Source organism: Marmota flaviventris, chromosome 2 (genome assembly GCF_047511675.1).
Source record: "Marmota flaviventris isolate mMarFla1 chromosome 2, mMarFla1.hap1, whole genome shotgun sequence".
NCBI lineage: Eukaryota > Metazoa > Chordata > Mammalia > Rodentia > Sciuridae > Marmota > Marmota flaviventris.
In genome coordinates, this window is record NC_092499.1 from 49538530 (window position 1) to 49550609 (window position 12080).

Here is a 12080-nt window from a genome sequence, read left to right on the forward strand (position 1 = left end):
TAAAAAAAGAGAGAATAGCAATGTTAAAATGTGGCCCAATTTTGGTCAGCATGTCTATATAGTGTATTTGTCTTAACAAATAGATAGCAGCAAGAGATTTTCAGGTCAAAGTTAGTGTAATTATTTGTCACTGTTTTTGAGGGAACATAGTTAAACTTTGAAATAAAAATACTTGCCTTGTTTTACTTGTGATGGCATCCACAAAAGAGGAAATATAGTTTCTGTTAAGAATTGGAAGTCCAGGAATAAATATAATGATGAGAATGAGTGCTTCTATCACTGGGGAACTTTCTTCATCTAAGCACATATGAACAATTGATCCTTGTAGTCATATATAGCAGTAAACATTAATAACTTAACAGTCTGAAGTCAGTGCAGAAGATATAGAGCATTATTGAAAGATGGAGTCGAGCAGGTGGCACTTTAATATGTTCAGTGTCATGGTTGACTCTAAAGACTAGTCGAATGAAATTACTTGAGGTTCTAAAGATTTAAAAAGCGAACTCATTTTGCTGCACTAAGGAAATGCTACTGATCAGGCTTTCTGTGTCCCTTTTTTCTAGGCTAGAAAATATTAACCCTGAAGAAAATGACATGGTAAGCCATTCTCTGAGGAGATTTCTTGATGTCAGTCTTATATCTTAGAGGCTTAAGTTCAATTGAGTGGGTTTCAAGAACTAAGATGTGGGAAAAAGAAGAATTGACACACTAATAATGTACATCTTTGCTGCAATATGAAAATTCAATAACTTCACTCAGTCAATTTACAATTCACATGTGCCTATTAATTAAAACCCTATATTAAATAAAATATATTAAAACTTCATGTCTGACTAACATATAATGGTGTTGGTAGACATTACAGGAATTACTGAACAGAGTAAACAATGCCGACACAGGAATAGCTATTCAGAAGAATGGAGCTGTAATTGTGGATAGAATCTACAAGACCAAGGAATGTAAAAAGAGAATAACTGCCGAAGAAATGAATGCAGTGATACAAGAACGGGATGCTGCTTTGTCTCAGGTAACTATGCATGTATCTGAAAAAGCATATAATTACCATTTCCCCCTCTTTTTTATCCATTAAAGGGTGATTCTTGCCCAAATATTATTAATTCTCTTTAGTTTTTAGAGTTTATACTGATGATTAGATATATTAAAATATTTACATAATTTCCTTCTACCACTGTTCAAAATATGCATCCTCATTTCTTTATAAAATTTAATGCATCATCTTTTCTTAGTAAAATAAAACTTGTTTTATAACATGTTAATTTGTTATTAAAATTTTATTTTATTTTCAAAGTAATCTCCTGTATACTGGACTTTTTTTTCAAGTTCCAGTTTTGTGAAGGCTGAGACTCTGCCTTTATTACTGTTTTATTCCCAATGCCTAATTTGGTATCATTAGTAAACATAGTTGAATGGGTCAAATTATTAGCATATTCTTTTCTGAGCACGACTTGCACTTCCTGCTCTAACTCGAACTGTTTCCTCCCTGAGTCTACTAGCTCCACTGCATCTTCTCTAGTAGTGGCTGTATTCTTTCCCATACCAGTTATACTACTGAGCCCATGTTTTTAGATCATTGTTTCTTTTTCCTTTCTCATTTCCTTTTTCATCTCTAGCTTTGAATCTCATGCATCAGAAAACACTGCCCAGTACACAATCTTGTCACAGTCATGTACATATTCCTGTGTCATTTTCCTTGTTTCTGGAAGATTTTAAGATCTGCTTCTCTTTCTCTTCAACCAACCCCTGTCATAATTAATTCTTTGTGAATTAAATATCTATATAACTGATTCTTGCAATGTGCCAGTCTCTGATTTCCTGAAATTTCTCTCCTTCCACTAGTATACTACTTCAGCCATGTACTCTATGGTCATATCGTATACTTGGTCATTACTCAGCTCAGTTTCAAGTATCATGCTTCTGAATTCCACCTACTATCTTTCTAACTCACTTACTCTAGGACTCTGACTGCAGGATATCTCTCATCCCCAGTGAGTTCATACATGTCTCCAGCCTTGCAAAGTTGCTGAGGTTTGCCTTGAACTTGTGATCCTCCTGCCTCAGCCTCTGGAGTTGGTGGTATTACAGGCATGTACCACCACACCCAGCTCTAATTCACATTTTTTCCAGCCTGCTTAAGATTGTCACAGCCAGTTGTTCCTTTTTTCTCCTACTTCATAAAATGTTTCCTATTAGCTTATTTCTAACACAATACAAATGGTTTATTATCACCCTTGGAGACTGGGGCGGAATTTTTGGTAAGTCTTTGTCTCACCCTTGTACTTTGGATGAATCCTTCCAAACGGACAGCTTAGTATTCATGAGGACCTACTCCTGCCAGATCCTGTCAGTATTGTCTCCTCAGCATTGTAAGACTCTGGAGAAATCTTCTGTTTACTCCAATTTTGTCATTCAGTCCTACCTAACTGCAAAAGCTTGGATGGTTTCTCTGTTCTCCTAGTCAAAGTCTGATTTCTCTGTCCTTTTGCCATACCTAGAATCTGTAAAACTCTGGAGAAAAAACAACAAGTGCAGACTTCAAATTACCTCTCTCTAATTAACCCCTCTTCAGGATCATAGCCGTTCCAGTCATTATTACAGCCACATAATTTTGTGCATTTATTCTGATGATTTTTTTGTTTATTCTGGCTTTTCTAGTTCATGGCTAGAGTGTTGGTCTGCCACAAATGATTCTGTCCTATACTGGATGTGGAAATGTGACATTTTTCTTCAGATTAGAATTGGAAAAGATTCTTGAATTTGTAAAATGGGCTGATTTATTCTTGTGCATTATATTACAATTATAGAAATATCTAGAATTAGAGGATAAAGCTAAAAACTTTCATTTCTTTAGCTTTATAAACTAATGAACTAATAGATCACTTTAGATCTATTTCAATATATGGTAAACTAGAAAAAGTTAGTGAAATACTCATGCATCCACATTTTATTGAGTACCTAGTATGAGTCTTGTGCTGGGAACTGAAACAATGATAAAAATATAAAAGGTCCTTACTCCTTTGAAACTTATATTTGCTATATATAGATAGCAAACCAACAAATAAATAAATTACAGTAGTGGTAGGATAAAAATAAAAGGTAATGAATGAACTGCAGTTGATAGGATTGCTAGGATGATCAGGCTTCTGTTAAGGTGAGTAGCTGACCTAAGACATGAAAAGGGAGGAAGGTCTAGCCCTGCAAAGAGCTGTAGAAAGAATATTCTGTCAGAAAAGGAGAGATCAACAATGCTCTGAGAGATGGGCACATACTTAAGGCAGTGATGCAAATGCATGAAACTTGTATCCAATTAAAGTCTAGTGAGCAAGGAAGATAGTGGCAAGAGATTAGACAGAGGTCATAGGTAGTAGAAAATTCTGTTTGACTTCGTAGATCATGGCCAGGAGTAGAAATTTTATCAAAATGCAGAAGATATTGAAAGACAAGAGCTATTGAAATAGTATAAGCAAAAGATAAAACCATAATAATGGCTTAGATAAACAAGTTTAGATCTTTAGAAGTATTTTGCAGTAAACAGGGCTTGAAAATGGACCGGATTTGGAAAGAAGGGGCCAGGAAGAGTTGTAGCTGACTCCCATGTTTGGGCATGAACACTGTAGATATATTCTCTTTTGTGATGGAGACTTTGGGAGATTGTGATAAACATATTTGGGGAGGGAAATTAAACTCTCTCTTGGATATATATATTTAAGATGATTATTTAAAATTCAGATGGAAACATTGAGCAGGCAGTTAGTTATTGAGCCATCAGCGCATAGCTAATTAAAGCTGTGGTACTACATAAAACTAGAGAAAGGTCATTGAGAAAAAAGAGAGCCCCAGGACCAAGCTCTGTGGTATGCCAGTATTTGTAGTTGGAAAAGTAGGAGAATCTAAGAGGAAATTTAAGAATGTTAAATGAGGTAAACAGAAACTAACAAGTGTGTCAGGGAAAGCAACAGAAGAAAACATCTCCAGAAGAAAGTAAGATGAGAGTGGCCAATAGAAACAGTAAACATATACAACTTTTTTCCTCCCTGTAATGGAGGTAGAAAAAATGATATTAAATAGAAAGCAGGCTCGTGGTGTCTTAGGATTTGTTCTCTTTTCTATTGCAAGATTCTAAAGCATGTGGTTGTTGTATTGATAAAGAAGAAAGGAAAGATGATGTTTTAAGGAGAGAAAAGGTAATTGTAGTAGCAAGTCCTGGAATAGAGAGTTAGATTGAGGGTAGATAAGTAGGTTCTAGAACATAGCCAAACATAAAGAGTTGCCTTTTCTTTTGAAGAGGGCAAAATACTTTCATTATAATAGAGGTATACAAAGAACATGGATGGACATTTAGTGGTATAAAAATGAGGTTGAGGTGCCATCCTTTTCTCAATAAAATTTTTAATTTGGATTCTTAGTGTGATGTGTTTAGTGTCTGGTGCTAAATATTTATAGAGACAATTTGAAATTATTGTCATGGTTTATGTGAAAATGAATATAACTAGAAAAAAATAGGATTGCTAGGTAGAACTGAATGCACATTTGAGAGTTGGTGGAATGAGTAAGGAAAACCCATGAGGAAAGCTGCATGATTGCTTCTAGCAATATTCAAATCTTGAATATAGTGTGGCATTGTAGGTACATGATTTAACTGAGATTGTAATTTTAATGGGTGAAGGGGCCAGGGAGTCATTACATCTCTGAACCAAGGATTCTCCTTTGTGTGCCAGGAGAGGAGCACTGAGTAATATAGAAGCAACCAAGGTGAGTGAGGTGTCACAAAAGGAAAAATCCTGGATAGTAAAACCAATGTTAAGTCTGTGTATTGGAGTTCTTGTTTTGTCACATTATTGTCTCAGAAGTGCAGTAGTGATTTATAATGAAGAAGGAACAAAAACATTTAAAATAAAGACTTTGAAGATATTGTGATGATTAGAGTCAATGTATTCCAAAAATTTTTTCTGTGTAATTTTCATATGGATCTATAGAAAGAAACCTAAATGGTGGGTATTGCTCCCACACAGTCAACAAACCAGACCACAAGTGGTAAAAGAAACAAGGCATATTTGAGGAAAAGTTATGAATAATTTTAAAATTGTGAAGAATTTCTTATTTATATAACAAGTACAGAAATTAAAATCTGAGAAGTTAATATAATGACACATATTTCAAGATTCACAAGTCCATGCTGGAACATTCCTGGTCTGATTATGAATTTCTCACTTGATATTCTATATAACCAAAAGTCACTGTAAAGAAGCAGATTTGAGATCTAGGCATATACATAAACTAATAAAAAGCTAACATTCCATTTTAGCAGAGGGAATAATCAGATGACCTAATGTCTTAACCTCTCTTTTTTCCAGGTTTTCTTCACTTTTTATTTCTTATAATTATCATAATTAATAGCATATAATAGATGCAGAATAATGAAATTATTAGAAGTTGACAAAAATGTCATACTTAAAAATAAATAATTATAATATTGAGTTTCATTTTTTAGGAAATGTGTTTAATGTTATTCATTATAGTGATTGTAAACTTTTTTTTTAATTTTTCCCATCAATTTGACAATTTACCTTCCTATCATACAATTATTTGCCTACGTGCATCTTTCCCAGTCCATCTTGCTAAAGTGTATTGTTAACATTCCACCAATTGTAATTACTCTTTTTTCTTATAAAATTTTTATAACTTTTTGAAAGTATAGTTAACTTTAGAAAGTGCAGGTAAGCAAAAACAATGAAAAAGTGCTCTTATAAATTTACTTCCTAGAAATCATCATATACAGGTTGTCTTTTTTTCAGTGTATTTTATAGCAAATGCACTATTTTTATAACTTGATTTTTCACTTAGATTTTATAATTTGCTAGTCTTCTAATTTTAAGATTGTTAAGATTTGTTAAATTCATCTGCCCTTTGGAAGACTATTTATATGTTTTCTGTTTGGATAACTACAACATTTTTGTAGCTAAATTATTACATGTATCCATGTTACTTTTCTCAGAGAAAGTTCCCAGGAATGAGCATGATGGAGCAACAAATACAAACATTTTAAAATAAATGTATAATTCCAAATAGAATTTGTAGAAAAGTTGTATTTAAACATATTATTTTGAAATTCATTCATGGGGACTTTCAGCGAATAAAATGCTAAAGAATTTAGACTTTAGGCAGTATGTAACTCAAGGAATTTTAATTTTCTACTAGTACAGAAAGTGCTACTTTTGACAAAGATTTCATCACTGCCTAAAGTGGATTGAGTAATATACTTCTAACTTTAAGGAGAACAACTTGGAACCTATTTATATTTCAGGCAAAGAATGGTGAAAGTCCAGACAAGAAAAAAGAGAAATGAATGCTATCGAAATAAAAGTTTTTTTATTTTGTATTTTTTAAATGGAGGTAGTATAACTTACTATAAAATAAACAAATATCAAGTGAAGGATTTGATGATTTTTTACATACGTCTGTAATCACATAAGGAGCACCCAGATCAAAATGTATTTCTAGTACTCCAGAAGCCTCCACCATTTCTTTTCCAGGCAGAATCCCTCAACAAAGGTACTCAATCTTACTTTTATCACCATAGATCATTTTGTATATTTTTAAACTTTATATAAAAAATTATGTTATATACTGTATCTGTATGTTGATATGCATTATTACAGTTTTCAGTAATTTATCTTTCTCATTGTTTTGTTCTGTGTGAGTATACCATGATTTATGTACATATTCAGTGGATCTTACAAATATACATTATTTCCATTTTTGAACAGATTATGTATGAGATTCTCAGCATGTTCTTGTGTATGTCTTTTGGTGGGCATAATAAACATTCATTTCTTCATATCTATACACCTGTAGTTATAAAGACTATGTATATATACATACATACACATACGTATTCAAAGAAGATTAGTTAAGGATAATAGATTTAGGGTATGGCAACCATTTTCCCATTGCAATGTAAGGGAGTTTCTCCAGTTATGAGCATTAATACCTGGTATCATTTATCATTCTTTATTTTAATTTCCGTCATTCTTCATATTTCATTGGGCTTTAAATTGTGTTTCCCTCATGACTAATGATGTTGAGAATCTTTTCAAATATTTATATGCAACTTTAAAATAAATTCATTTTTGGGAAGTAGCTGTTTAAAGTTTTTCCCATTATTAAATTTGGTTGTTTGCCTTTTTCTTACTGGCTCCTGCAATTTTGATAAACATATCTGTACAATTGGTGACTTGCATTTTTATTATTTTAATGCTATCTTTTGATGGCAAAAGGTCTTAACTTTAATTAGATCTCATTTATCATTTTTACCCCTACAGTTAATGCATTGAGTTTCTGTATATTTAAAGTATTTCATTTTCTTCCTGTAGATGGCCAGTTGACTTGACCTAGCACCATGTATGCTAAAAATTGTATCCCCTCCTACCTTCCCCAGTGAATTATAGTGCAGCCCTTGTAATAAATAGCTCAGGTGACTGTATATATGTTAATCTGTTTATGAACTTTTTTCTATTCCATTAGTGACCTTTGTTATTCCTACAATGCTGTAAGTATTTGTAATAGCAATACAGTAAGTCTTAATTTGTAATAATGTAAGGATCTAGCTTTGATATTGTTCTTAAGTACTATCTTTAGCTATAATAAGTTATTATTTAGCATTAAAATATTAAAATATCTGGTAATGTTTAATGGAAATTGAACTCTATAAAGATCAGTTAAAGAAGGTTGGGATCTTAGTAACAAGTCCCAAATGATTATTTGTTTTATGGAAACTATTAATTTTTCTTTACATACTGCTTTAGTTGTGTCCCACACATTTTTGATATCTCTTAGCTCATTATTATTATAACTAATTTTTTAAAATTTTTTTGAGATATATCTAGGGTTTCATTCTTTATTGCGGGGGCAGGGGGCCTACCAGGGATTGAACTCAGGGGCACTTGACCACTGAACCACATCCCCAGCCCTGTTTTTAGAGCCAGGGTCTCACTGAGGTGCTTAGCGCCTCGCTTTTGCTGAGGCTGTCTTTGAATTTTCAATCCTCCTGCCTCAGCCTCCCAAGCTGTTGAGATTACAGGTGAGTGCCACTGTACCTGGCAGATCTAGGGTTTCTGCTGTTCTGCCTTTGTATTAATCCTTATAAGTCATTCAGTGAGATGAGGAGCAGGCTTTTCAGTATGTCACTTCTAAAGCTCTACCTATAGTATTGCTGTGTCAAAATGCTTAAGATATCAAAAACTGAAATTTTTTCCCTAAAAATTAGTGTTCACCAACATTACGAACATCACAGTGTAGCTCAGTGATAGAGTGCTTATCTAGCATGTACAAGGTCCTGGATTTGATCCCCAGACTGTTAAACAAAACAAGTGTCTATTTGTTATGTATTACACACACACATGCGTGCACGCACACACACACACACACACACACACACAATGTTGAGTAAATTAAATCAATTTTTTCAATGTTGTTTCATTTAACATAATAGTAGACCTGTTCTGCCTTTCTAGAAGAGGCAGTGTCCTCCAGTATAGGGTTGATAACAAGTTGGGAAATATTGCAAAAAATGAGAATTTGAGCCATGAAGAAATTACTAAGTATTGGAGAATTTATCTTATAAAGTTTTTTAGCCTGAAAACATCTTTATTCTAAAGAAGGGATTTTGTAAAAGGAACTAAATTTTTTTACTAATCTACTTGATAGTTTAATAAACTATTGTCTCACAAAAATTCAAATTGCAATCGATTCGTTTTTTTAGTATCTTTCTCATAAGAAAAAAAAATCAGTTACCATTTTAATGTCTTATGTTTGCCCTAAATTTTATCTTCAAAAACACAAGTACAGGTCTGGGTTTGTGGCTCAGGGTTAGAGTGCTTGGCTCACATGCGTGAGGCATTGGGTTCTATCCTCAGCACCACATAAATAAATAAAATAAAGGCACTGTGTCCATCTACAACTAAAAAAAATTTCTTAAAAAACTCACAAGTACATGTAAGGAAATAGCTAGTAAAAATATCTGATGTGCTTCCACAAATATTACAGGAAAAATGTAAAACTATTAAACAAGGTTCTTATCTTTAGTCCAAGTGTCAGTACACTTTTTTCATAAAACTTGTATTCGTGACATAATGTATCAAGCCCTTCACTCTTTTGAAAATGACTGTGTGGCTGTGCTTGTACATTTGCATACAGGTTTGTTTGATTAATTGCTACTTGACTCATCTATCATAACACTAAGCTCTAGGATCACAAAAGATCAGATTTCCAAACCACTTCCTGGAATTAATTTAAATATTTAATGTCAAAACCTTGAAAAGACGAGAGGAAAATGGTTTTTATTGTTAATAGTAGCCTGTTTCAGTATTATAATCCCTTGAAAAAATTCCAGAGTTACATATTAACCCATTAATATTACCTAGTCAAGTCTGGTTTTAAAAGTATGATAATTTATTGAAAGTAGGTTAACTATGTAATAAAATATACTTTTATATTTTATCTAGAAACTTTTTCAATTAAATGTATAAATTGAAGACATTAAAGAATCTCATATGAGTTTTTTTGTTATTTTGGTTTTAATTATCATTGAAAATTTAGAGTTTTTTACTATTAATATTTACTGCTTATTTATTCATAATTTTAATGTTAGATAAAATTTACAATCAAAAGTAAAAGTGCATAAATATTAATTTGTCAATTTAATGAGTTTTGGTAAAACTTATACCCTTTTCACCACATCTGTATAAAGAAAGGACATTTCTATAATCTAAGAAGATTCTCTCATTTATGTTCCTTTCCCATCAGTCTTCCCTGACATGCTCAAGCAACTTCCCTGAGTTTCTTAAAACTGCAGATTTGTTTTACCTACTTTAGAACTTTATAGATGTGGAATCGTACAATGTCAGCAAACTATTTGTGATACTGATTAATGTTGCTCTTTGTATAAGTAGTTATTTTCTTTTTATTTATTAGTGATATTTCATTGTATAACATTATATTTACCTATTCATTCTCTTATTGATGGAAATTTGGATTCGTATAGTTTTTATTTATTAAAGCTAAGAATTCTTGTTCATGTCTTTTTATGTACATATTTTCATTCTCTTAGCTAAATACCTAGGAGTAGAGTTGCTAAGTCATAAAATAGAAATGTATGTATTTATAAAATAATTTAACTTTTTTTTTACAGAAGTGTCTATATCATTTTGTACCCAGTAGGAATTTATTGAAGTTCTGGTTGTTCCATATACTAACCAATACTTAAAGTGTTGTCAGTGTTTTCATTAGTAACTATGTTAGTAGGTGTATAGTGGAATATTTTTGGGTTTTGATTTGAATCTTTCGGTGACTAATATTGAGTACTTTTTATGTGCTTATTGGCTGGCTATTCAGGTTTACCTTTGTGAAACATCTGTTCAAATCTTTTGCCAATTTTCAAGTTGAGTAATTTGACTTTTAGTATTAATTCGTGGTTCACTCTATATTTTGGACAGTCTATTGATGTATAAAAAATATTTTCTCCCAGTTTGTGCTTGCTTGTTCGTTTTCTTAATACAATATTTGATGGGCATAGTGTTTAAAAATTAATGAAGTTTAATTTACCAGTTTTTAATGCATCTTCTGTTAAAAATCTTTTCTTACGCCAAGATGGCAATAATATTGTCACATGTTTTCCTTTACAGACTTTAATGTTTAAGGTTTTTCTTTGAGTCTTTGATTTATTTTAAGTGAATTATTGTATATTGTATAAGATTGAAGATTGCTTTTTAACAACTGATCATCCAGTTATTCCAACATTTTTGTTGAAAAAATATTTTTCATCCTATTAAATAGCTTATGTGTCATGTAAGTTTGTGTCTGTTTAGAACATGCTATTATAATGATCTGTTTATCTATATTTATGTCAATGTCATTCTTCATTGATTGCTGTAAATTTCAAAGTCAGGTATTGAAAAGTCCTCCAACTTTTTTTAAGGTTGTTTTGGTTATTCTAGATTATTTATGTTTTTCTTTAAATGTTAAGATTAATTTTTCATTTTCTATAAAAAGTCTAGTGAGGTTATGATCAGAACTATATTGAATAAATATAGACCATGTAATGAAGGAAAATTGGCCTCTTAACAACCTTTTAATTTTTCAATCAACAATGTATCTCTTCTTTTATTTACATATTGCAACCTTGTTAGCATTAATCACTTCCTTTATGGTTTAAATTAGAATCCATAAAATTCCATTATGCCCTCATTTGTTCATATATTGACATTTATTTTATATGTATTTCAAATAGCAGGATATCTTTCAAAAAAATTATGAGAAGTAAAAATTATTCTTCTGTTTATCCACAAATTTATCACTTTATTTCTTCATGTTGAATGAATTTTTATTTTCTGTCATTCTCCTTATCTTAAATAACTTAAATAACCTTCTTTCAACATTTTCTTTCAGTTTTCCTTCTCCCTACCTTTCTCTCCCTTCTCTTTCCCTTCTTTTCTTTTTCTGCCTTGTCTTCCTCTTCTTCTTCCTCGTCTTCCTGTTGTTTTTCTTTCTCCTCCTTCTTCCCCACTTCGAATAGATACCTGATATTGTTGAATTCAGTTCTTCTGTGTCAAATATATCTTTATCTCACCCTTATTTTGAAAGTTACATATGCTAGATATAAATATGTAGTAATATATAATATAGTTACAAGCAATAGCCTAGGGGATTGCGTATATTCCAGGTATAATTTTCCTTACCTACTTGTATAAGGGTAACAGAGTTTCTCCTGGATATTGAGGATCAATGGCTCTAGCTGGGATAGTAACTCCTTACCTTACCTGTCGATTCAGACTATTGAGGGGTCCCAAATAGTCAGGGTGATGGATGCATGGTGAGATCAGTGAATTCCTTGTACATAGCTTAATTGCCATGCATCATTTGCTGTGATGTAAGTTTCTTGATTATAAATAATGTTGTCTGGAATATCATGGTTGTAATAGTGCATTCTGAGTTTGTTTAAAATTCATATCCAGATGAAGTGTCTATTCCAGTAAAAAGAGAATATTACCCCTTCCATAATCAAA

General features: G+C 32.0%; 1 protein-coding gene across 6 annotated transcripts in view; it reads left to right on the forward strand.

The window, feature by feature from the left end:
• Mipol1 (mirror-image polydactyly 1) overlaps window positions 1–12080 on the forward strand; it is a 318255-nt gene that overhangs the window by 119057 nt on the left and 187118 nt on the right. For all 6 annotated transcript variants that reach the window (XM_071607845.1, XM_071607843.1, XM_071607847.1 and 3 more), the window contains 2 exons: window positions 564–597; window positions 857–1027. In XM_071607845.1, the coding sequence (XP_071463946.1) occupies window positions 564–597; window positions 857–1027 (205 nt within the window). The remainder of the gene's footprint in view (window positions 1–563; window positions 598–856; window positions 1028–12080) is intronic.